This window comes from Adiantum capillus-veneris, chromosome 24 (assembly GCF_014529385.1).
Source record: "Adiantum capillus-veneris isolate H3 chromosome 24, ASM1452938v2, whole genome shotgun sequence".
Lineage (NCBI taxonomy): Eukaryota > Viridiplantae > Streptophyta > Polypodiopsida > Polypodiales > Pteridaceae > Adiantum > Adiantum capillus-veneris.
Genome location: NC_140954.1, coordinates 82,591,338 through 82,618,747, shown reverse-complemented (window position 1 = coordinate 82,618,747; position 27,410 = coordinate 82,591,338). Strand labels below are relative to the sequence as shown.

The following is a 27,410-nucleotide window of genomic DNA, read 5'->3' as shown; positions in this document are numbered from 1 at the left end:
CTACAGTGTGTGTGTGTGTGTGTGTGTGTGTGTGTGTGTGTGTGTGTGTGTGTGTGTGTGTGTGTGTGTGAGTGAGTTGTGGGTGCAGGTGATCACAGCTTTAATGGCAAGCTTGCCTTCTGCCTTGTCTCATGTAGCGCGATGATTTGCTCTCGCGCACTCCCCTTTGCACATATGGTAATGCCCCACTCGTTGGGCTTCTCAGTTGATCATGTACAGTTTTGGGGGTTTTACGCGTGTTTGCCAAGGCAAGAGCCGTTTGTACAAGAACCGAATTAGCTGATTGTTAATCCTCCATAGGTACGCAGAGTTCCATCGCAAAGGATTGCGAAGAAAACAGAGAGTTTTCTCGCGTGAAAACTTGTCCAATTCAAAGGGGAGCTGTCCCATTGAGTGCGGGAGCACCTGAGACACGCGTAGACGTGTTCGCTCCGCTCAAAACGTTCCAAAATAGAAAATTACAGCTTGCTGTGTTTTTTTGCAGGTTTAGGATTTTGCACCTACACGAGATCACCATGGGAGCCTCAAGAAAGCCTTGGGATGCGTGTACAGGGTTTGGGCATCCGACGGTGACTAAACAGAGAATTACAGCACGTTGAAATTGCCCTTGCCGCTCACTAGAAAGCTTCCAAATTGCAAGGGAAAGTGTCCATGACGTGTAATTTTGACTTACAGGGGGTTTTGTGCCGTTATGCTGGCGAAATTGGGTCAAAACCTGGCAATTACAGCCATGGACGAGTTTGGACAGCTTGGTGAGAGTTAGGTGAAAGCATTCGGATCGTTTATTTCCAATAACAATAAAGAAATACCGAAAGGGATGCCAGTCTTTAGGGCCTACAGGGTGTCGTTGACTGCTTGGAAGCACTCTAGCTCCGAGACCGTGTTTTGTTTGAAGTGTAGCTTCCACTCACACGCTTATCCGTGAAGTTCATCTGTGTCATAAAGTTTACCAGTGTAAAGATGGGGTGAGAGCTAAAGACTACATGGGTTCCGTCGTCGAAACAAAATCATTTTTTCCTCAAGAAGTGAGCCTTTGTTGGTTTTCGAACAAAGAGCACACGAACTTGGAATTACACTATGGCTGACATGACGAATGACACCAGGGAAGAGGGCTCTTCTTCACAAGACAGATAGATTGTTCCTCCTTTATTGTTCAAGGTTGGCGAGAGTTCACAGCCACCCGTATCTGTACTTTTTGTTGATGTGAATGCTCCACAAGGTCAAGGGTTTATGACTGGGCGACTAGATGAGGATGCGTTCAGGACACGGTTGGTTGTTGCTACGAATGTGTGTTCTCAGTTGGTGCAAAATTCTAGGTTTATGGAATTTTTGCAAGCGCCACCAGTGTCACAGCAGACAAGGAAACTTTCTCATGTAGAAGAGCCCGTTGAGGCTCAAGCCCAGGTCCCTTGTGCATCTCAGCAAGGCACGGAAAACTCACATGTTGCGGAGTTAGTTGGGACTCCAAGACATATTCCTATCCGCGAACAAGTGGTTAGGACACCTATTCCACACGCTTTACCAATTCACCCAACCACCTTTCAAAGTCCAAAACATAGTTACCCGGAATGGAAAATGGGAATGGGGCTCTTTATGGTTGTATATATCTGTAGTTATTTTGAGTCATTATCATCATCATCTATTTTGTGTGATTGAGCATGTTGAGTCTCGAGTCTTGAGTTCATGCACAGCACGTATGCACGGTCCCTGCACATTGGAGCCTCGACACCCCCATTGTACCCTTGAGTCTAGGCTTTGGACCTGAGTGTGCTGCCAAACCAAAGTTTGTATGGTTCTTTGAGTTTGTTGAGTTCCACTGAGTTCTAAGTCTGTTGTGCTTTGAGTCGTCGTTCCATTTTAGTGTGATGTTTTCTTTCTGTTGGAGTGAGGTTTCTTGCATATTGCACTGAGAAGCACCCACTGTAGAGACTCGAGAGAGCACAACACACTTTTCCCGCTATGATATAGCATCTTTGCGGGAAGAGGTTGTCTAGCATCCATGTCTCTTTGATATAGAGCTGCCACAGATCTTGTCTAAGTACTCCGTTCCTCTCTATGTGTGAGAGCTGGATGAAGGGTGGGTCAAGGTCATACTTGAAAGGTGGTAATCTATATATGTCTAGTCCTTGTGCTCCAAACCACTCTCTCACCTTCGAGTACAAAGAGTCTTCTCTCCAGAGGCCTTGAAGGCTCTACGTGTGAGTCTATTTAATGGCCCCTCTCATCTTGTGAATGAAGGAAACTGTCTGGAAACTATTCTCGACTAGCATCGGTGAAGCAACTAGCTTTATTCTAATAATGTCGTGTGGTACTGAGGGCTTGTTGCGGAACAATCGTGATATCATACATCTTTGCGGTCTCTCAATCTGTGTCCATGAGGTGGCTGATAGTCTAAGGGCCTATACTGCTACAATAAATATCAAAGTTGGAGTGACCAGAGTCTCAAAGAGCCGCTCCTTGGTGCCGGGCTCTTGAGAGTGTGTCTGATGACATCTCCTCTCTCGAGCATGACCAAAGATGCATACCCTCTAGTGAGTTTTTCGTGATGAAGTGCCCAAGTGCCCTGGCGAAGGTGACTCCTAGGTATAATACATAAGACCCCACCACCTCTACCTATCCACCTACAACCATAAACCACATTCATGATTGCCCTCTTGGAAGTATGAAAGATTGTGACCTTGGTATTCCCAATAGCTGTCTATGTGCAAAAGTCTTCAAGAGGCTCGACGTGTCAATATAAGCCTGTTGTGACTTATAGATCAAAACAATGTTTTCAACATAAAGCATGATATGTACAGGGGTACCTCGTAAGCCTACGTCCTTGCCACAAGCTCATAGTATCTAATCGGAGATCTCATCAATGTAGATGTTGAACAAGGTCGGGAGAAGAGTGGGCATCCTTGCTTCACACCCATGGTGCTAGTAATAGGGTCTGCTAAGCTTCTGGGGGATCATACTCTTCTTGTCATCATAAAGCATATACCCAATCATCCGGTGGACCTAGATTACCTTTCAGTTCTTTTCTTGTGCCCTGTGACCTGTTGGCAGCCTCACTAGCCTCCCCTGTCAACTGGCACCTCAATCTAAATCGTCAGAATTCTCTGATGAACTATTAGCTGATTCCCTTGCTTCTTCGAAACCCTCAAATGCACTATCATCTAATTCCGTTGCTTCTTCAGAATCCTTTGATGAACTATCATCCGGTTCCCTTGGTTCTTTCTTTTCCTTGGAAGACTCTTGTCCCGTTGAGGTGGACACTGACTTGTCCATAGGATAGGTGAATGAGCACGTTTGGCTCTCGATGCAAAGTGGATGAAAGAGAACATTGCAAAGTCTCTTCCATTTTGAGTTGTAATTGAAGATTTTGGATTATTAGTAGTGTCTATGCCAAAAGTTACCGATGAATCAACAGGTTGAATTTGGTGCCGTGCGGACTAGAACCGCTCCACTCCTTTGTCACAAATTTCTTAGATAGAGTAAAGTCACTAATTTCTCCTTGAGATTTAATAAATATTGATAGGCTGATGTTATTTTGCGGAATGACCTTATGAAAATATGTACATTGCATTGGAAATTTCCTTGATTGACCTAGAGACATGTGCTCTTTTATGTGTGTATTTTTAGAGACATGTAGAGAAAGATGAAATGACTGCAACATTTTGCCTGATGAATTGATTTGAACTTAGTGCAACTAGACATCTGTTAGAGATCAGTGAGATATGGATGTGATGGCTAAGTGAATGTGAAATCAATAAGATTCTCGTGTATCACGATTTCTATCTGGATGAGATAATTGGATACTGTTGTGAGTGCATCAAGGTTCCGAAAGGATCAAATGGTTGCACAGTGCTCTACGTGCATAAACAGTCCTGAACGGGATGACACGGCTAGATTGAATGATTGAAACATATTGTTCAATGTGAACTAAGTGTGTGATTATGTGAACTGCATGCTTTGTGAATGTACTATCTTGTGAGGATGGTCATGGGCATGGTTTGCTTGAAATGTGAAAAGAAAGGATATGAATCTGATAGTAACAAGATTCAGTAGATCAAGACATCCGTGAAAAGGTTAGCGCGGTTAAAATGTGATTGCTAAAAAAGTTACAATGATCATGATTTGTATCTGAGACCCTCAACGAAAATGTGATTGATCAGTGATCAATGTCTCTGTAGAAGTACTGGATTTGTAGAGTCTAGTGCATGGCTGCATAGAGTCAATTTCTACGAAGAAAAGTTTTTTGCCTTCGGTTCTTTTGCATGCGTAATCGAGGGCAATTACAAGAGGGGGGTATGTCATAAAGTGATGACGTGGCGTGCTGAATTGGCCAAGAGAACAAGAGGAACTGAACCCAGAAGGACTGAAGAAGTTGCGGCCAAGATTTTAAAGCCCTAACCCACCAACTTAAACAACTTATGGAGAGGTGTTGGCCCCAAGATGGCCTTCAACAGAGAGCATCTTCTCCAACTTACGCAGGACTGTTTTGTGACGAGACCCAGATACATGGATACGCACTTGTCTCATGAGATACGATGTGCTATTGGCCAGATACGCACATCTTCACACCGGCTACGAGTCGAGACTAGGAGATACAGCCGAGTACCGGCAGAGGCAAGGACATGACAGATGTGTCACATAGAGCCTGAAACAGAGTTGCAGTACACATGTCATTGCCCACTCTACTATGAGATACAAGGCCTTCCACTGCTTGTTCAGAGAGGGCTTTGGACCACTCTTCAGAGTCATGGGGTACGAGGACCAAAGATACCTGGGTTTGTTTTGCTCGAATTGCGCAGACACACACAGAGCCTGATGAGAGAAGAGGCCAGCGAGTCTCAGAGACAGATCATAGATTTTTTTAGAGCAGACACTGGTCACCCGGAGGAGCTACTTCCACAACAAAGCCCACACTCGCCTCGCACCAAAGGCACACAGATCAACTGAGTGACCGAGGATCGTGTGAGGGCCCAAGATGAGAAAATCGCACTACTCAAGAAAGAGCTTGTAGAGGCGCGATCGCAAAATGTCCTCGAAGAGGGAGAGCTTCAACCCTCAATAATTGAAGAGCTTAACACGATTAAAGAGCATGTGCGGGCCATCAAAGAAGGTGAGGAGCAACAAAAAGAAATGACGACCTCGTGGGTAAATGTCATCACAAAGACCCAACAAAAAGCAGCAGAGGCCGAGAAATGGATCGAGATTGTCAAGAAAGGAAAGGGCAAGGAAAAAAACCCCACCCCCCCACCAACCATCATTAACCTGACACTAGAAGAGGAGCAAAGGAGACGTGTGCAAGCCTTACATCTAAGGATATGTGGCCTCAGAGACCAAGATAATGTGGATAAAGAGATGAAAGAACTCATGACTCTGGTGGGGGTTAACGAGCAAACACATACAAGAGCTTGGAGAGTGGGCAGTAAGAAAAGTGGGAGCAATGGGGAAACGTCGAAGGAAAGGGCACTCATCCTCCGTGTCCCCCTCCATGGAAGCGAAGAAGGACTTCTTGACAGAGTTACCGGGGAACGCCCCCTAGCCCTCGTTTCGGCGTTCCGGGGGGCAGTTCCCTTCCCGAACGTTCCGAAACGTCCCGGAACGTCTGACGTTCCGAGTGGCCAGTTCAAACTGGAACGGCCGTTCCGGAGCGTTCCAGAACGCCCCCGGAACGTTCCGGAACGCCCCTGGAACGGCCAACGGCTACAAACAAATTTGGCAAAAATTGAAAAAATTGAAGTAAATGTTTGGGCTTCTTTTTGAAGTGTGCAAGGCCTCAAGGACTCATAAAATGCACCCCCCTCCCCCTTTCTCTCCACAAGCTAATCCTCGAGGCTCAAGCTCTCTCCCTCTCACACTCTCAAGATCTCTCCCTCTCAAGACTCACTCTCTCAAGGCTCAAGGCTTCAAGCCTTCAAGCTCTCTTCCTCTCCCTCCCACTCTCTCAAATCTCTCCCTCTCCCTCTCACTCTCTCGAGCCTCTCCCTCTCTCTCTCTCTCTCTCTCTCTCTCTCTATCATCATCTAGTCATAGCAAGGTTGAATGGTCTTCAAAACGAGTTTTTTGTGAGTATTAGAGTCAAAGCACTCTAATACTCCTTGTATTTAAACACAAGGAGCTAAAAAATGCACCATTTGGGTGTTTTTTATACCTCCCGTTCCGCGCCGTTCCCGTTCCAGACCCCTAGCCATTCCCCCATTCCACGGGGATCCCGTCGCCGTTCCCGTTCCGCGTTCCGGGTAACTATGCTTCTTGAAGAAGAGACCGACTCTCAAGAAGACAACCATCTTTCTTGGAGATGACCTCACCCTCTCACAGATTGCTCATATGCAAGAGGTAATGCCGGAAATTAGAGCAGCAAGGGAGAAAGGGAAGATTGCTTTTTACAGGGATGGAAGGGTGGTGATATTGGAGCGACGCTCCACATGACGGTGCGAGACATATGGGACCACACTAAAGATGGCAGCCTGGAATTGTAATAGGTCACTCCGTCTTGATGTAGGGGCCTTTGAGGATAGTTTCAATGGGAGAGACATCATTTTCTATTCTGAGACGCACCAAGCCCCAGAGCAATCCATGCCACAAGTGAGCGGACATAGATGGGAGACAGCCTGGAGACAGGAGACCACATCGGAGCATCGAGGATGGGGTCAGGGGGAGTGCCAGTTTTATTCAGGGAGAAGTTGCAGCCATTGATACATATAGCACGTAAGGATGAGCAGGCCAGATACATGTGGGTGAGGCTAAGAGCAGAGACAGGCAGATACCTCTACATTGTTATTTGTTACTTTCCTCCTAATACGTCAGTCTATGCATCACCTAGAGGACAGTCCCCCTTTGCATTTTGGATAATGACATATGGGAGTTTTCCAAAGATGGTGGCATTATCATACTAGGAGACTTCAATGCTAGGACATCCCATCACCAAACAATATTTTATGATACTTCCGAGGAGATGCTTAGGGAGCTGGACGTTACAAAGATGGGCCTATCCACACTATCACAAGATGAGGAGTGCACTAAGTATGGCAGATACTTGATAGATATGGGAATTGCACATAGATTGGTGTAGCGCGGATAGTGTGTCGTGCTCTCTACAGTGGGTGCTCCTCAGTGCAATGTGCGTGACATCTCACTCAAAGTAGAATGAAAACAAAGGAAACAATAGATAACAGCTGATCAACACAGAGACACAGCAGCAGACCGGAACATATGGACTCGACTATCTCAAAGAACCGATACAGACTCTGGAGTGGCAGCACACTCAACTCCAGCCCAAAACTCACGAGTACAATGGGGGTGTCGAGGCTCAGATGTGCAAGGATGATGCAGACGTGCTGTGTGTATAGACTCGCTCTAGACGACGACGTTGGACCATATATGAAGATACTCTCGATAACCCCACAGCTACTACTCATATGTACAACCATAGAGATCCACCAACAGCTCATAAATGTCAGCCATCTAAGTCTATCTCCAAACTGAGCGGTGGTGGTGACTTGGCCACAATGTCCACTAGACTACCGTCCATAACCCTGCCACGTGTCACTGCCCAGCCCAGAGAGTTCGTCCAGTGTGAACCATACCAGACCAACTGTACTAATTGTGTGTCCTGTGAAAGTGACATTGTAGCCCTGCTACTTGCCCGCCACAAAACCATTCACCGTCTCGGTGAGGCAAAATAGTAGACTAGAGAGAACATTTGAAACACCAAGAAAAACGGGAAAAAACGCAGTACACTCTGACTAAAGAAGGTGATGTTGGAGAAGATTTCGAGTTCCTAAGGAGGAAGCACCAATGAAGCAATGCCGATACTTGCAAAACATGTTGAAGAAGTAATGCCCCGGCTAGGTAAGCTGACCAGAAAGTATGAACTGGAGATTGCAAAGCTGCGGTTTTTCTTTTTTGCAATTAGTGCACACAACTAATTCTTGCATAAAATTCTACGTTCAGTGCCTTATTCATTTTTTTCTAGAGAGGAAGGGGTGGGTAGGGGAGGATTGGGTAGGGCGGGGGGTTAGGCTAGATAGGGGCGAGGGGGGGCTAGATAGGGGCGAGAGGGGAGATTGGGTGGGTAGGGGCGAGGGGGGGCTAGATAGGGACGGGAGGGTGAGATTAGGTGGGTAGGGGCAAGGGGGACTAGATAGGGGCTAGGGGGGGCTAGATAGGGGCGAGGGGAAGATTGGGTGGATAGGGGCGAGGGGGGAAAGGGGGTGGGTAGGGGCGAGGGGGGGCTAGATAGGGGCGGGGGGGGGGAAAGGAAGTGGGTAGGGGTGAGGGCAAGGGAGGGGGTGGGTGGGGGCAAGGGCTGGTGAGGGGGGACTAGGGGCGAGGGGTGGGTAGGGGGGGCGAGGAGGGAGAGGGGTAGTGAGAGGTGAAGCTGTAGATGGCACTCCAAAGGTCGTGGGTTCTTGTAGGTAAAGAGGTTGGAATGACATGGAGCAGAGAGATATCATGAGCATGAGCAGGGAAATTATCAAGCTTGGAATCAACATCTTTTTGGTTGTATCCCGTCTTGAGGAAGCTCTATGAAGGGAGTTCGCTAGACACAGAGGGGAGCTTTGTTCTAGTCGGAGAAGCAGACACCAATGGGGTTGATCTTTAGGGGGGGTGAACTGCTATAGGAGAGATTTCTTTCCGCCTTTATGATTCTTCGTAGGCTCACCAATTCCAAAGGCTTCCCCCAAGAGCGCACGGGGAGTAGCTATTGTGACCTTCCACCATAGTCACATGGGGACGGGGACGTGGCGGGTCTCGAGACGGGGACGTGGCAAAACAGGGGACGGGGGATGCGACAGGGGACGTGCTTTAAAAAACACTAATTCTTTGCAAATTTAATACTAAGACAATAGTGAATACTTAGAGCACAAGATTGCAAAATTTAAAGTGGTTTTTTCATTCAGAAAAAGTCGGCGGAGGAAGGGGGTTGAGAAGTGGCGGCGGGGCCGGAGGAAGGAGGAGGAGGAGGGCTTAGAGAAGCTTGGGATCCATCTTGAGATGCCATTGATGATAGATATTAGAGAAGGGTTGAAGAGAAGGAAAGAGGAGTAGGAGAAAGCTTGACGGAGAGAGAGAGAGAGAGAGAGAGAGAGAGAGAGAGAGAGAGAGAGAGAGAGGAACTTCAAGTCTTCAAGGAAGTGGCCTTGAGCCTTGAGGCTTGGGTATGATAGTGGATACTATGAGACTATGAGCCTTGAGGCTTGGAAGTGGGCGCTCTTAAGTAGAAAGAGCTCCCCCCAAAATGGGGGTTTGAACTTTGAATTTGAAATTTGAAAGGCCCCCCAAAGGTGGGATTTTGAAATTTGAATTTCCCCCCAAAAGGGTGCTTTTGAAGTTTGAAAACCTCCCCAAAAAGTGGGCGCTTAAAAACGTTTTGAAAGTTGAATGGCTGCAACCCCGCCCCCTACCCGCATCCCATCCGTGTTGGTCACCGGGGACCCGCGTCCCGGGACCCGTCCCTTGTGAGGGACGTCCCCAGGTCCCAAAAACAGGTCCCCGTCTGCGTCTCGGCGTCCCCCGTCCCGTCCCCGCATAAAAGGGCCGCGTCCCCCCGTCCCCTGTTTCTATGCCTTCCACCCTTGAGCTGGCTTAGGTGGCTCGTTAGGTTTAGTTACTGTGGAAACATTGGAAGAGGGTGTACCTCCAGGCAAAGAGTGAATAGACTCCATAACAAGGCATAGATTTGGTAGCGTCCAACCACTCCAATAGATCCTCATCCGACCCGTCAGGTGGAGTAAGATGTTCCAATTCAAGGCTGGTTTCTAGGGACAAAGAACTATGTTGTACGACGGGATCCATGCCTCCTTCTAAGCGAATGGGTTGCATCGGGGAGCCAGGAGTATGTATCCACATGGCATCGTTTCCCCAATCATGAAGTGCTTTAGTGTGTCGCAGACCAATGAGCAAGGGAAATCGGCCCTCAACCTGGGGAAGACGAACCACAACAAAATCCAAGTTAAAAGTAAAGTCTTGTACCTGCAAAGGCACATTCTCCACTATGACCATGGGGTAGACTGTCCGCTGGTCAACCAATGTAACTGTGAAGGGAGCAGGGCGAGTAGGCTGTGGACCTAGAGCTAACATAGTGGCAATAAACCTGAAGGGGGCATTCATGTGGAGAATGCCCTGGAGAGCAGCATGAGCTACACCAAACCATAGCCTTAGTCTCCTGCTGAGACTTGAGCTCTTCTAGCTCGCGCTTGATCTGTTCCAATGCCTCGTGATGTGGAGGCTTCTAAGAGAAGGACCTCTTGTCTAAGAGAGAAGGACCTCTCCTCTTGAAGAGCTCGATGTAGCTTTAGGGCTTCTTGTTCCCTTCATAAAGAAGTTAACGGATCAAAAGGACTTTCCGAAAACATTGAGGGGGTCTCTACCTGAGGGGAATTGGTGAACAGCTTCCTAGCTCCCTCTATCCTAGTAGCAGCCGCCAGAAACTCCCTCCAGAGTGGCGTCAGGTCGGAGACTCTCTCGGAGTTTTTGCTAGGAAGTTTTGGAAAGAGCCTTCTCCACCCACTTCTTAACCATAAGTTCACCCGGTTGCTGAGGAAGCTTGGCCACCAGAGACTTTGCTCTGGTCATGAGCTCTGCAAAAGTCTCATTTGGCTGGAGCATCAGGTTTGCCAACTCGTCCAGGACCTTCTCGTGAAAGTCCCTTGGTCTGAAAGCTTCACAAAACTGTTGTCGTAAAGTGGCCCAAGTTGCAAAGTGGTTCTCTGCAAACTGATTGTATCACTTGTTTGCTAAGCCATCCAAGGTAGATGGAAAGAGTACCTAATAAGCATCTTCTCTATTAAGACCACGACCTCTACAGAGAGATACAAACCTCCTTGCATGGTCGTCTGCATCTTCTCAAGAGAGTCCCTTGAAAGTAGGAAACTTGATGTTTACCTTGGCCAAAACATTGGTCAACGCCTCCATGGCCTCTTGCTCAGGAGCCCGTTGCTCAATAGCTTGCTGTAACAAAATGGGAGAGAGCTTTAATGGGGAAGGTGACATGGAAGATGTAGAACCGGATGGAGGAATGGATGATGCCGTATGTGGAGGTATGGGTGATGAGGTTGGTGGACTTCTACTAGGTACCAAGGGTTGATGCCTTCTGTGGTAGTACTTTAGAGGACTCAGTAGTGCGCTTTGACGCCTAATGACCGCCTTGTATGTGTTATGCAGTAACCACAAACCCAACCAAGCTTTGGGCAAGAAGAGCTTTAACTGGCTGAACACAGGTCTCTACTAGACCAAGGCGAGTGACTAGACCACCTCACTGGACCAAGGACAAGGAAGGAGTAGACGAGGGATGAGGAAGGACTAGACTAGGACGAGAGCTTAGTTGGACCAAGGCGAGAGTGGATCAGAACAGCAAGGCGAGAGACTAGGTCAACTAGACTAAGCTGTCTAGGGTAAAATTGGACCACACCAGCAGGCTGCACTGGGCAAGGCGAAGCAGGCGAGGCTAGGTAAACCCAGCTAGCTCCTCCATTTGTAACTCAACAGAGAGTGAGACTTCAGTTGAGGTCCCACCGGGCGTGCCAAAAATGAGAGCACCTATAGCACGGATAGTGTGTCGTGCTCTCTACAGTGGGTGCTCCTCAATGCAATGTGCGTGACATCTCACTCAAAACAGAATGAAAACAAAGGAAACAATAGATAACAACTGATCAACACATACACACAGCAGCAGACCAGAACATATGGACTCGACTATCTCAAAGAACCGATACAAACTCTGGCATGGCAGCACACTCAGCTCCAGCCCAGAACTCACGGGTACAATGGGGGTGTCGAGGCTCAGATGTGCAAGGATGGTGCAGACGTGCTGTGTATAGACTCGCTCTAGACGACGACGTTGGACCATATATGAAGAAGATACTCCCGATAACCCCCCAGCTACTACTCATATGTACAACCATAAAGAGCCACCAACAGCTGATAAATGTCAGCCATCTAAGTCTATCCCCAAACTGAGCGGTGGTGGTGACCTGGCCACGATGTCCACTAGACCACCGTTCTCGTATCCCTGCCACGTGTCACTGCCGAGCCGAGAGAGTCCGTCCAATGTGAACCATACTAGACCAATTGTACTAACTGTGTGTCCGATGAAAGTGACACTGTGTCCCTGCTGCAATTGGCCATTTTGAATGGCCTACAAAGATTTTCGACAGCTGGAGGTTTTACATGCTTCCCGCATCGACATGGAGCTAGTACAGTGGATTATGTTAAGGCCCAGCCACGTCTCAATCCATTCTTTCAGGATTTCAAGGTGGGCACCAAGCCAGTTGGAGTAGCAATTGATCATGCTATCTTGTCTTTCACTCTTACGTTGCAGTTCAGCACAGCTCCATTAGGAGGGGTCCCCATGCACACTCGGTATACCTTCGTGAGGGAGACGGATTTTGTGTATATGGATGCGACATACAAGCAACTATGCACTCAGGAGCCGTGACGGCCACTAGATGAACTCACTCAGATATTAACAGAGATGCTCCATGATGCAGCATCAGAGGAATACCCCCACAGCCAGCCTACACGGAGAAGATCTGGGAGCATGCCCCAGAACAGCTAGTGTGATGAGGAGTGTACAGAGACGAGGATCAAATTACAGAGGTGCTCATGGGTATTACCACACATAGACAGTCACGGATTATCTTTCGGCACCTAGAGCGATGAAAGAAAAGGGCTTATCTATCACAGCTAGAGCGGGATCTGTATCAGCTATTTATGAGTAAGACTCAGGCGAAGCATGGAGGCTATTCCACGAGCATTCACCACCACCAACGATCTCCTCCACAGAGACATGGGAGGAATATGCCACATCTCTCTACACAGCATTAGGGCAACCACCTTTGCCGGACCCACTAGAGACATGCCCTAAGACATGTACTTCCTTTACTGCCAAGAGGGTAAGGAAAGCCATTGATAGGATGAAGACAAGGAGAGCACATGATCGTGATGGTCTGGTAGCAGAGCACTTCATCCATGCCAGAGATATGCTTGCAAAGCTTCTTGCTATGATGTTTAATCGACCCATGTATGAAGGCTTTCCTGAGACTTGGAGTTTATCTATGATTGTGCCTATTTTCAAGTCAGGAGATCCCATGAATCCCAGGAATTTATCGCACCATCATGGTTGATCACACACTGTCTAGGCTGTATGCATCCGTTCTTGAGCAGGAGCTAAGTAGATGGGCAGAGCGAGAGGGCATACGAGCACCAGGGCAAGCAAGATTCAGGACAGGTTTCTCCACTCTTGACCAAATTCTGACACTCAAAGCTATAATTGAGGAGGGTAGACACCATGGTAAGAGGACCCATTGTAGCTTTGTGTATTTCCGCAAAGCTTTTGACACAGTGCCGAGAGCCAGACTTATACGTAGACTACACGACATGGGTGTGCCTATAGAGGCTTTATACAGAACAGTGATGGGGCGGGTACGCACTACTGAGGGAACGTCCGACATGGTCCACTCTACTATTGGAGTGAAGCAGGGATGCCCCCTATCTCCAACTCTTTTTGGCATGTAGATGAGTTTTTAGACTATGTAGAACGTCAGGGAGACAGAGGGGCTCAGCTAGCAGGGACATGGATCCCGTTGTTACTGTATGCTGAAGATATTGTGTTGATTTCTGACTCTCCAGAGGGGATGTAGCGTCATTTAGATGCTTTGCATACATTTGCTCGTGACAATGGATTGTCTGTCAACCTTGGGAAAACCAAGGTTATGGTGTTCAACCCCACACCACAGTGGGTCAGGAGGTCTGCACCCAAATTTAGGAGGTCTGCACCCAAATTTACGTATGGCCAGGAAACTGTGGAGTACACAGATGCATATACCTATCTTTGGGGTAGTTTTTCGGTGGACTGGTGTTTTCACTGAGGAAAGCATCAGAAACTAGACTGACGAGAGCATATGAAGCCTTGAGAGGACTAGAGAGGATGTGTTCGCAGGTTCAGTTTCAGGAACCGCAAACAAAGCTCTGGCTTTTTGACACTCTAGTGACTTCAGCTATGCTCTACGGAGTTCAGGTATGGGGACCCTCAGTAGACCATCATGGGAGATTTGGCAACACAGATGGATGGAGATATATGGAGAGGCCTTTGGTCTCTATGATCGCTTGGATGATTCGGGCTAAGGCCTCAGTGCCGCATGAGATTATCCGAGCCGAGCTAGCCAGTCCCCCCCCCCCCCCCCCCCCTCGTGGTTGAGGCATTGACTAGATTAGTATCCTTTATACACAGTTTATGGGATCTCCCCAGGGAGAGATATGCTCGGCTTGCCCTTGAGTCATCTCGACAACTAGCGCTACAAGGCGATACAACATGTTGGTATGGACAGATGGCAGCATGGTTTCAGTCACATGGTTTCAGCATGGATAGATTACCTCCATTTCAATACTCCCTGGATGCACCCTCTCTGTCTCTCACACGGACAGAGATCACCAGACTCATACGCCAGGATCTGATTCAGCTAGATACCAGGAGCACATCGATACAACCGACACAGGAGTTGGGCACGATACACAGAGGGAGGCAAAAAGAAAAAAGAATAGTGCTTAAAAAAACTCTTAGAATGTGAAACCAAGAAGAGAGGAACCAAAAGGTTGGTACTCAGTAGCAGAATTGAAATGCAATGATCAAAAAGTCAAAAGAAAGCTGAAGAAGGGAGAAACAAATAAGACAAAGAAAGTAAATTTTACATAGAAAATAACACTTTGCAGTATAACATCAAGAATAGGGATCCAATACCCAGGATTGACTATACACAATAGACTACAAGGTTCTACTTACTTCGGTAGAGAATCGATCTTGAAAGTGGCTATCATCAAATCAAGACCCCTCTTGGAGATTATACAAGACTGCGTTCAGGATGTCCTTTGGGTTGTAAGACTTTTTGGTGATGAAATTTGGGCTCACTAATACTCTTGCTACGTTCAACGGGATGATGGACAGGATCTTTCGAGAGCATGAACAGTTTGTGGGCACATTGTATGATGATATCATTGTGACTCCAAGTGCAAAGAAGAGCATAGAGAGTATGTGACTTGAAGCGCTGCAATAACACACATTGGTGATCAACAGAAAGAACTATTTAGCAGCTCTTGCAATAAATAAAGTGAGCCCTGCTTCCCCTCTCACAAACTACGATTCTTGGCATCCCAGAATTCCAATAACTCTAATACAAGGAATCAAGAAGGCCAATTTTGAGCGTGGAATTAACAAAGAGAAAACCAGGTAAAGATTTCCTGTTTACTTACAGCAACACCTTTGGCTATTTCTTCTTCAACTGCTATAAGCTCGTTTTCCCTTGCTTGAAAAGCTTCAATGTCATCTTTCGCAGACTCTGTTTTTCCATTCCAGAAACACAAACGAACCATCTAAAGAACTCATAACACCGAGCATGACTCCCAGGTCAATTTTATGACACTTACCATGTAATAGATCTATCTCAGACCTTATGGAGGAAACCTTCTCTTGGCTTTGTGAACGCTTAATCTTTAATTTCTCCAATGAATCCTCTTTTGACTGCCTGTCTGAATTTAGTCTCTGACATTTTTAAATGGGACAAATTAGTACTATGAGAGGGAAGCAGCGCAAGGATAGACAATGTATCAGCCTGGATTTGACAGTCGTACTGTATTTTAGAGAAAAATAGTTTAATCCCTTGCATACCGCAATTTCCTCTTCAAGTTCATCAACATTTGGATCCGCACCAAGATTTGTCTCAGCATCAACAGCATTTCTTAGGTCTCTAAGCTGCAACTGCTGCCTAGATATATGCATTTGAAGATCTCTTTTTCTCCTCTGCCACAAAATGTAAAATAAATCCCAGAAGCCTTTGATATTAAACCATTACCCAGCTATAAGGCCAAAGTTTTGAAACCTTAAAGCTCTGTAACTCGTCTCGCAAGTTATGTAGTGACAGTTCTGCTGCTCGCTTATGTCTTTCTCTTCTTTGAATGTCTTCTTGCAGAGCAGACATGTCATTTTCAATATTCCTGATAACATCATCTACAGCAGCACATAGACGTCCAGACCTAATCCTTGAATCTGGTGGGAGTGTTGTCTGGGTGTTCCCTCTCGTGAACCTATTCAATACCAAAACGTACAGTTAACTAATTATACCAGGACATTAGACATCCCTGAACAAAAATCTTAAACACGATTGTTTACAAGAGAGAGAGTAGTTCAATAGATCCTGGACTTAAGAGTAACAACTCCAGCATTCTACTCTTAAGTTCCTAAGATTCAAGCCCAGCTTTCGGTTAGGCCTTAATGTATTAAAGCTCTTGCCTGCATAAATTTAAGTGACACGTCCCCTTAACGATCTTAAGTCCCCCAAAGAGACAAAGACAGCATAAGCCCAGCAAAAGCAACCTAGTACTTGATCTCTCCCAATATGCACAAGCAGCTTAGTTCCTTTCCCACAGACAGACAGGTGATAAAAACACAAACAAAGCCTATGGTGAATAAGCACTTACATCCTTGTCCCATCCAATGTGTACACCTCCTTAACATGTGCTGCTCTTCGTTCAAAAACAACATGCTTGCCTTCATGGTAATCCTTCACCAAAACTTGCCTTTCCACACTTCCCTGTACAAACACGGGTAAATAAAACAAATACTATTTATCATGCTTCATTTTGTGAAGGTGCATGATTGAAGAGTAGAACTATCACTTTTGAGGAATCTTCAGTGATGAACAAACAGCATATATATCAGAGAGACAAATATATTGAACCATGTTCAAGTAGAAAGTTATTAATCCTTATTGGAGAGCAGCGACAGACAGATGACAAACTTAACTGCAAAACCCACCAACCTGATCAATAAGAACATTCATGACTGTTGCAGAGTCAATAGATAAAAGTGATTGTATTGTCATTAAAGCTTTATCAGGAAGCATATGCGAAGGAATATTTAACCTGACGACAAAACTTACATCTTTTACCACAATGGTCAACAAAAACAACAAATAAATACACATCAGAACTTCGGGTTTAACGTACAAAACCAAGGCAATTAGCAAACAGTCTTTCACTTCAAGGACATGCTGCTTTGTGAAGATGATGGAACAGGAACACTTACAGTGGCCTGTTGAAGTCATAGATGATTATTTGCAGATTGTGATACCCACAAGTTTTGGCACAATCACGCAAAACCAGCATATCCCTGTGATTTGTGACTATGAACGCATTCAGTAACTTTCCAATTGCAATTTCAAGAGCTAAAGCCCAGCTATCATCACCAATCAAACCCTGCAAGCAACGACCAAAATAATTGTGGGTGGATCCTATGTCATGAGAATAAACCCTGAATCAATTAAATACTATGTAGGCATAAACATGCATTTAGGATACATTCTCACCCATTACTGAGACTTAGCCTTTTACATTGAAGTATGTCACAATGATGAACAAACAGCTATAATTGGAACTAGTCTCTAATGAAGAGATACTATGTTTCACAAACCAAGAAGTCAGACACTTATGTCAGACCATAAGCTTCGAAGGCTGTCTCTTTAGAGAAGAACTTGATCCATTTACACACTAGAAAAGAAGAACATGAACATGTAGGTAAAATGAACATAATCCTTAAAAGAAGATGGGGACGTAAAACACAACAATCTCTCATCTCTTTGAGTCTCTCTGTGCCGACAACACTCATATTATGTGGAGTTTCTAGACAACTTTACATTTCACACACATGGATGTTTTTGTCGCCTTGTCAACTGTTCCAGTTTCGTCGAAACTATGATTTGAAGACTCTCCTGATAGGATTGGAGGTAACCTAGTTGAGGCTATGTATGGCTCTGTGATATCCTTGACACATCTTCACCTCATGGAGGCCACTGCTCTGGTCCATATGATTGAGCGGATTGGAGCTTTCTCAAGGGGACTATGCATAGGATGGGTTTCTGTGAGTCTTGCATTCATAATGTTGTAGCATTATACAGCAGTGCTCACTCAAATGCTTCTAGCAAGAGGACTAGAATAAAGAATTGCATTGACAAGATCTATCCACCAAAGCTGTCTCCCTTGCTCCTTTTCTATTCTTGTTCTTTGTTGAGGCACTAAGTAGCTATCTCACAGTACATGAGGTTGGGTTGAGAGAATTGCATGTGCCTATTAGAGACCAGGTACGCTTGGATGCTGAGTTTGCAGATGATACAATGGTGTACTTACAAGGCCACAAGGTCAACCTTCACAAGCCCAACAAGCACTTAAGACTTTTTGTGGGGCTGTGGATTCACTAATCAACTTGCGCAAAACGCCGTTGGGATTGGGTTGGTTGCTTGCCCACCCGCAAGCAGTCACCAGGCGATTTTTTCAATGAATCCCTCCTCTACTCTTGTGCAGGTCTTGATTTCACGCCAGAGCAATAATTGTGCCGCTCCTCTTGAGCATTTAAAGGGAGCTCCTTTATTGGAACTAAGCTCACTTCTCTTTCGATGGAGCATAATGGTGGCAATATGGTATACCAGCACTTGCAGCATCTTCTTGAGTTCTTGCATAGGCCAGGTTCAGAGGCTTGTCGAGAATTTTCTCCTAGAAAGAACTGACAACCTGCACGTGCAAAGATTGTCTAGTTGATCAGCACTTTGCCTACCTCTCGTAGCGGACTTCAGAAATCATCGACTCAAAAATGAGAGCACCTGTGTACAAGGAAAAGTGTGATGTGCTAAGTGTTTTCTAGTGTGGGTGCCCCAAGTCCCTCAGTGCAATATGCATGAAATCTCACTCAGACCAAGTCAGCAATTGCATAAATAAATGAATAGACAAAAACATGAGACAACAAATACAGCCCCATTAGACTCAGTGCACAGCTAAACCAATACTTTCCCAAATAGCTAAAATGCCACAACCTCCGAGCCTCTTGGGCTACAGTCAATGCATACTGCTCATTTGTAACCAAGAGCGTCAACCAACTTGTTGTCAACACTTTGATGCGTCTCCATTTGCATAGCTATATTAGAGCCTCAAAATGTGTGCTCAAAGTAACTATACATGTAAGGTGTAGCGGAATGAATGTTGAACTTTGCTCAAGATGAGTGCTCCGAACTGTGCTCAAGGTTTCTTTTTACTTATGGAAGGAAGAGCCTTCCGTTCCTTTAGTGAGAGAGTGCAATGGACACAAACAAAGTGGATAAACAGTGTGAATGAAGGTACTGAGACTGAGAGATAGAGAGAGAAGAATACGACACAAGAATGTTGTCAAACCCTCCTCCGAAGGCCCCACTCTCTATGGCGAGAGCGCTCTACTATTGATTGCACAAATCTCTACAATGCTTGGATTTGCCGACGATGTCGACGACGATGATGACGACGACGAGACGGGCTGAAATCTGAAAATGCTTAAGGGCTCAAATCTGCAAACCTTTATCTGCTGAATTTTGACTTTATGTCCATGACGACGATGCAACGACGACGCGCTGAAAATGCAGATGCTGAAATCTGCGTTTTCCGGGCTGAATTTGCAAGCTTCGATGGATCTGACCGTGCGGCGAGGATCTGATGCGGGAAGGTGAGATCTGCCAGGTTCAGGGACTCTATTGCGGTATCTGACTGCTGAAAACTGAAAATGCTGGTGCTACTCTGGATTCCGTCGCGAAGGAACAGCAAAACGCTAGGTCGCCTACTGCTCCAAAAACGCTAGGGCTGATCTGTTGTTGTGGGGGAATCTGCTAACTCTACGGTTAATTTGCTGTCTACTGTCGTCGTGAATCTGCAAGTGCAAAAACGCTGGCTGATCTGATGCAAAAACGCCAGGCCTTCTGCAATGCTTAAAAACATTAGAGTTGTCACGGGGTTGGTCTTGCTGAGAAGTTTCCTGTTGAGCAAGGTGCTCCTGCTGCCTCTTCTGCCAGAAAGTGCTAGTGCTAAATTTGCTTATATACAACTTAGCAAAATTGCCCTACCTACTCTGCAACAAAAGTCACTTAAAATAATGAGTGAAAAATGTCAAAAATAGGGAAAATAGGTTTAATGCGCTGGAAAATGATACTGATGGAATCTCATGGATTCTGATGGTAATGTTGATGATCATGTTGTGTGCAACTAGAGGATATGCATCTACTCTACATGACTGGTCATGCACGGCCTGCGAACAAACTCACAAAAGTGCCAGATCACTTCCTATTCTAGACTGACTTGACTGAATTGAACCTTGGTCATGCTGTATCTTGTCCATGGACACATTGGGTTGGATGTGTCACGTGACACCCCCTTCTTTTCAAAGTGAGGTACTAGTACCGAACTGTATGGCGTCGAGGGAGATCGCCAACAGGGTTTGGAATCCTGGGAAAGACTCTTCGTTGGCCCACTTTGATGCATAGGTCGTGCAATACTTGAACTTCATAAAGGTCTGCAACGCTTGCTTCTATGGGCCGCGCCAAAAGCGACACAGTCTTCTGTGGCTCCTTCAATGCTTCAACTTAGTCGAGAGTCATGCGTCTAACTTCTTCAAGAATCTCCGAGGCTGAAAATTCCTACGACCACTTCCAACACAAAAACATGAACATACCCATTCGATGTAAAGTGATTGGAAAAAATCTCGTCTTCCTCAAAGACTGTGCATGCAATGTAGATGAACAAATAGACGGAGTGCCAAACCGTTCATCACATACACGCAAACAATGAGATCGAATCTTGTCTTTCTGATCTAAATCAATCAACTATGGCAATTCACAACGAAAATGCCTATGCTTAATGCTCAATCCTTCTTGTGCACTTGCTACAACTGTGTCATGCCAAAGAAGAGAATGGGCATCCTCTAAAATATACTCAACCTCGTGAGGGGAGACACAGCGCCTCAGAACACCATCTTGCCCTGATTTGTATAGCTGGCCCCCAATGAGAGTGAAAGGCCTAGACTTCAGCAACAGGCGTCTCTTCTGTAGGGGAGAAGCATTCTCTGGGTAGAGGCCACTAGAAAGCAGATGCAAAACATCGTCGTACCATTCCGGTGTAGTATCCACCTTATTAAAGAGACCGCTATCAGGAAAGTCGTCAGCAACCCCTGTTGCTTCTTCACCAGTGTGAACGCGAGAAAGGTGGTCGGCGAGGACATGATGTTTGCCGGGCCTGAGTACCACTTCGAAATCGAACTCTTGAAATAAAAGTAGCCATCGCCATACTCTACCTGCAACCTGCGGCTTGTTGAGCAGATATCTGAGGGCATGGTGATCCGTAATAATTGTGAAGTGGACCCCTAATAAGTAGTGCCGAAATTTTTGCAGAGCATACACAATGGCTAAACCTTCCCTTTCTGTGGTGCTATAGTTACACTCTGCCTTGGTGAGTAGGCGACTTGCATAGTGAACAGGGCAATCCAGGTTATACTCCTTACTAGGCTGGGTCAGCACCGCACCCACAGCCAGTTGACTGGCATCTGTATGCACATGAAAGGTGAGAGACCAATCGGGAGCTACTAAGATAGGCGCCTCAGTGAGGCGTTTTTTATGGTATGCAAAAGCTTCAGACTCTGCCTTTGACCATTGAAAGGGAGCAGCAGCACTGGTTAGGTGGGTCAGGGGTTGAGCCACCTGTGCATACATGCGTATAAACCTGCGATGATACCCTGTGTGGCCTACAAAGCTCTGTAACCCTTTTGGGTTGATGGGAGGTGGTAACTTTAAGATTGCCACAATCTTCTCTGGGTCAGGAGCTAAACCTTTAGCCGACACCACATGGCCTAGAAGTGTGCCTTCAGTAACCAAAAAATGACATTTGTTAGGATTTAGCTTTAGGCGTGCCTCTCTACACATGAGGAAGACAACAGAGAGCTGAGAGAGGTGTTCCTCTAGGTTTGCCACTGGGGTTGAACATTGAGCACCTGAGAAGGTCGAAAAATCGTCCATGAAGATGCGAAGATGATCCGTAAGCAGAGGACAAAAGATGAGATATACTGCCCTATTGAAAGAAGGTGGGGCATTTTTCAACCCAAAAGACATTCGAGTGTATATAAAAATAGCCCAGGGAGTCACAAAGGCCGTTTTCAGTTGATCACCTGGATGGATGCCCAATTGATTGTATCCACTAAACCCATCCATGAAACTGTACAATACATGCCCTGCTACATCTTCGAGCACACGCTCAGTGAAAGGTGTTGGGAACCCATCTGGGATAGTTACCTTGTTTAGAGCACGGTAATCGACGCACACGCGGATTTTGTTGGATTGCTTCTTCGGCGCTATCACCATGGGTGATAACCACTCAGAGTGCTCCACAGGTACTATGATCCCTGCCTCTTGCATTTTTTCTAACTCTACCTTGACCGCCTCAGCATACTTCGGGTTGAGCTTGTAAGCTCAGCCTCTTACAGGCTTAGCCCCTTCGACCAGAGGTATAGTGTGGACACCCAATTCTGGTGGAATCCCCTCTAAATCCTTGTATGACCAAGCGAAAACATCTTTAAAAGAGTGAATGAAGGAGACGACCTGATTGAGTAGTGCGGGATGCTCCCATAACCAAGCTGCTAACAGTACGTGCTGAGGGTTGTCAGGATCTCCCAGGTTGACTTCTCTGACCGGGTCTGGGGTTGTAGCAGGAGAGGGTGCTTGTGAAGATGAGAGGTGAGCTGCCTCTTGGAGCTTCAAGACATCATGAGCAGGGGTTTGATCGATTGGAAACTCTGCATACTCTTCTTGTAACCATCCCTGTTGTAGCTCCTCGAAGGGCAAATCTTCCGATGCAGACAACCTGACGGAGTGCTTTTGAATGGGGTCCAACTTGGGAGATGCTCCAGGAAGGGAGGAATCTTTGGCTAGCGCATGCAGAGGAGATTTCTTCCCCCTTCGGTGATGTGTGATAGGTTCCCCAAGACCGAGGGCTTCCATCGGCGGTTCATTCGACGCATGAGAATGTGGGGCTGACACACTTACTTCTTCGACTGTTGTACTGTCTGTAGGACTTTGGACATCGGTGTCCTCCTGAGGATTTTGAAGAGAGAGTGTAACTGGCAGCACAGGTAAGTTTTGAGTAGAGACCATGTAGCATGGCATCGAAGCAGTAGCTTCCAACCACTGTAGCAGGTCCTCGTCAAACCCGTCAGGTAGAATAGGCTGCTCCGGGTCAGGGTTGGACTGTACTGTCAATGAGCTGTACTGAGCCACTGGATCCATCCCTCCTTCAAGCCGGATTGGTTGCATTTGGGAGCCGGGAGTGGATATCCACATGGCGTCGTTTCCCCAATCATGAAGTGCCTTAGTATGCCGCAACCATGGTCTACCAATCAGCAAGGGAAATCCTCCCTCCACTTGAGGAAGACTGACCACCACAAAATCCAAGCTAAAAGTGAAGTCTTGTACCTTCAGAGGCACCTTCTCTATTATGCCCACAGGATAGACTGTCCGCTGGTCTGCCAATGTAACAATGAACGGAGCAGGGCGAGTAGGCTGCAGACCTAAGGCTGACATGGTAAATTCGGGCATTAGGTTGATTCCAAACCCGCCATCCACTATGACGCCTGAGAACGACTCCCCTAGAATAGATACAGTAAGGCGTGGACTTTTATAATCGGTGAGGGGAGCAGCCGGATATGAAATCATGTAGGACTCCAGGGGCTGCACAGGTAGGTGCCCGCCACTAGGCCCGGTACCAGGGTACAAAGATTGAATTATTGAGAGTGTGTCACTTCTAAGAGTTCCATCGAACCGAAGCATCTCATAAAGAGATATTTGCTGAAAGGTGTTCTTCAAGATTCCTTCCGCAGTGGGCCTATCTTCTACAACCTGGGCCTCCTCAGAAACTTTGACCTGTTGCGAATCAGCTACTGCTGCCAGGAAAGCTCCATCAATGTCCGAAAGCATAGAGATAGGTCTATTCTTTGCACCATTTACGGGTGCGCCATTTTCAACAGGTTGCTGAAGTGTTGGACCGGATGGTCCAGTTGGAAACCTTAAACCCAAAGCTGCTCTTTGTGCTCGAGTGAGCACCCCAGTAGGCTCTGCTGCTCGTTGTGGCTGAACTGTATGTGTAGCAGGTGCTGGCTGAGGAGTGGTGTTCACTATGATTAGATTGATTTTCGCGAATGTAAACTCTTGTTGATTTTGATTTGGGCCTGAAGAAGAGGATGCCCTTTGTTTGGGACAATCTTTACTGTAGTGGTCCTTAGACTCCGGACAATGTCTGCAAGGAGGAGACCCCTCAGGTAAAGGATACTTACTTTGATAATGCCCATATTCACCGCATCTGTAGCATAGGATTGGCCGATTTGACGGACGAAAAGGGGGACGAGGTGGTCGCTGCTCTTGTTGTTGCATGGTGCTGGAGGCTGAGGTGTAGAAACTTTGGGGAACTGAGGGAGTACTAGTATGATAAAAACTGTGGGGTGCAAAGTTGTTGTGCATACCTTGCTGCATAGGGGGTGTTGTCAGTAGAGGAGGCAACTGGTTTTGATGGCCGTAGGGTAAGACCATGTTGGATGCAGGTGCTAGCCCTTGTTGGAGGGAAGGACCAAGATTTTGTTGTATTTGTCACAATCCTTTGAGGTAGTAACAATCCTTATCCTCATGTCAAGATTTCTCACAGAAGTGGCAGTAAACCCGAAGGGGGCATTCCTGTGGGGGGTGCCCTGTAGAGCGGCATGAGCTACACCAAACCATGGCCTTAGTCTCTTGCTGACATTTGAGCTCTTTTAACTCGCGCTTAATCTGTTCCAATGCATCATTATGTGTAGGCTTCTCTTGTCTAAGAGAGAAGGACCTCTCCTCTTGAAGAGCTCGTTGTAGCTTTAGGGCTTCCAGTTCCCTGCGTAAAGAAGTTAAAGGATCAATAGGACTACCTTCCGAGAACACAGAGGGAGTATCTATTTGAGGAGAGTTGTTGAAGAGCTTCCTAGCTCCCTCTATTCTAGTAGCAGTTGCAATGAACTCGTCGAGGGTGGCGTCGGGTCGGAGACTCTCTCGGAGTTTTTGCTGAGAAGTTTTGGGAAGCGCCTTCTCCACCCACTTTTTAACCATGAATTCACCGGGTTGTTGGGGAAGCTTGGCCACCAGTGACTTAGTTTTAGTCATAAGCTCCGCAAAAGTCTCCCCAGGCTTGAGCACCATGTTGGCTAACTCATCCAACACCTTCTCCTGGTAGTTTCCCGGCCTGAAAGCTACACAGAACTGCTGTCTTAAGGCTGCCCAAGTTGCAAAATGGTTCTCTGCAAATTGGTTGTACCACTTATCTGCTAGGCCATCCAGGGTGGATGGAAATAGTACCAAGTAAGCATCTTCTCTCTTCAGCCCACGTCCCCTACAGAGAGATACAAATCTTCTTGCATGGTCGTCAGCATCTTCTGAAGACAGCCCTTTGAAGGTAGGGAACTTGATGTTCACCTTGGCCAAAACACTAGCTAGTGGCTCCATGATTTCTTGCTGAGTCTGTTGCACAATAGCTTGCTGTAGCAGAATAGGAGAGAGCTTTTCCGGAGAAGGTGATCACGAAGATGGGGAACCTGATGACGAAGGAACGGGTGAGAGCTTTTCCGGAGAAGGTGATCGGGAAGATGGGGAACCTGATGAAGGAATGGGTCATGTGATATGTGGAGGTATAGGTGATGAGGGTGAAGGATTTCTACAAGGTGTCAAAGGTCATCTTCTGTGATAGTACTTCAGAGGGCTCGGTAGTGGGCTTTGACGCTCAACTGACCTCCTTGTATGTGTCATGCAGTGACCTCCAATCCAACCAAGCTTTGGGGAAGAAAACCTTGAACTGGCTGAAGACTGGTCGAGACTCTACTAGACCAGACGAGTGACTAGACCAGCAAGACCAGGGACGAGGAGGACTAGACCAGGATCTAGACCAAGCAAGTGACTAGACCAGCTGGACCAGGGACAAGGGGGACTAGACCGGGGTCGAGGGGGTCTAGACCAGAGACGAGGGCAAGTTGGACCAGGGCGAGAGGGGACCAGACCAGCAAGGCGAGACCAACAGGCTACAGAGGCGAAGCGAAGAAACCAGCTACTCAACAGAGTGAGACTTCAGTTGAGGTCCCACCGTGATCGCCAAAATGAGAGCACCTATAGCGCGGATAATGTGTCGTGCTCTCTACAGTGGGTGGTCCTCAGTGCAATGTGCGTGACAATCTCACTCAAACAGACTGAATCTCCCTCAAACAGATGAACAGAAAGGAAACAATAGACGTCAACAGAGCTCTCAAAGACACAACAGCAGACCGGAACATATGACTCGACTATCTCCAAGACTGATACAGACTCTGGCGTGGCAGCACACTCAGCTCCAGCCCAGGACTCTCAGGTACAATCGGGTGTCGAGGCTCAGATGTGTCGGGATGGTGCAGACGTGCTCTGCGTCCGACTCTCCCTAGACGACTACGTGCAAGATAAGATAGAACTGCCCCAAAAATGACTACTCATATGTACAACCATAAGAGCCACCAACGACCCATAAAGCATAGTTACCGGGGAACGCCCCCTAGCCCCCGTTCCGGCGTTCCGGGGGGCAGTTCCCTTCCCGAACGTTCCGGAACGTCCCGGAATGTTTGACGTTCCGGGTGGCCAATGCAAACCGGAACGGCCGTTCCGAAACGCCCCCAGACCGTTCCGGAATGCCCCTGTAACGGCCAACGGCTACAAACAAATTTGGCAAAAATTGAAAAAATTGAAGTAAATGTTTGTGCTTCTTTTGAAAGTGTGCAAGGCCTCAAGGGCTCATAAAATGCACCCCCCTCCCCCTTTCTCTTCACAAGCTAATCCTCAAGGCTGAAGCTCTCTCCCTCTCTCTCAAGATCTCTCCCTCTCAAGACTCACTCTCTCAAGGCTCAAGGCTTCAAGCCTTCAAGCTCTCTTCCTCTCCCTCCCACTCTCTCAAATCTCTCCCTCTCCATCTCTCTCTCTCTCTCTCTCTCTCTCTCTCTCTCTCTCTCTCTCTCTAGTCATAGCAAGGTTGAATGGTCTTCAAAACGAGTTTTTTGTGAGTATTAGAGTCAAAGCACTCTAATACTCCTTGTATTTAAACACAAGGAGCTAAAAATTGCACTATTTGGGTGTTTTTTATACCTCCCGTTCCGCGACGTTCCCGTTCCGGACCCCTAGCCATTCCCCCATTCCGCGGGGATCCAGTTGCCATTCCCGTTCCGCGTTCCCGGTAACTATGCCATAAAGAACATCATCTAAGTCTATCCCCACTGGGTGGCGGTGGTGACATGGCCACGATGTCCACTAGACCACCCTGCCACGTGTCTGCCCAAGTGTGAACCGACTAGACCAAAGGCCAACTGACCAAAGCCCAACTATAAACTACTGTCATATGAAAGTGAAAGTGACACTGTAGCAGGCTACAACAATGAGGGCTAAATCAAGAGATGGGAGGAGGGATAATCCACATAGGTGGACGGTAGTGCCACCAGACCATGGTGAAGAAAGGCCCACAATGCCAGAGTCGTAGGAACACCTCTCTACCCTGTGCATGCGTTCGGA

General features: G+C 46.9%; 1 protein-coding gene across 5 annotated transcripts in view; it reads right to left on the bottom strand.

The window, feature by feature from the left end:
- The window catches only part of LOC147426674 (structural maintenance of chromosomes protein 6B-like), a 209,963-nt gene that overhangs the window by 67,707 nt on the left and 114,846 nt on the right, over positions 1-27,410 (bottom strand). For all 5 annotated transcript variants that reach the window (XR_015186303.1, XR_015186301.1, XR_015186304.1 and 2 more), the window contains exons 13-19: positions 17,072-17,241; positions 16,806-16,908; positions 16,465-16,577; positions 15,867-16,071; positions 15,656-15,787; positions 15,415-15,529; positions 15,241-15,326 (exon numbers count right to left, since the gene is read on the bottom strand). Coding sequence is in view for 2 of the 5 variants with exons in the window: in XM_086499210.1 (XP_086355336.1) it covers positions 15,241-15,326; positions 15,415-15,529; positions 15,656-15,787; positions 15,867-16,071; positions 16,465-16,577; positions 16,806-16,908; positions 17,072-17,241 (924 nt within the window). In the remaining 3 variants the exon portion in view is untranslated. The remainder of the gene's footprint in view (positions 1-15,240; positions 15,327-15,414; positions 15,530-15,655; positions 15,788-15,866; positions 16,072-16,464; positions 16,578-16,805; positions 16,909-17,071; positions 17,242-27,410) is intronic.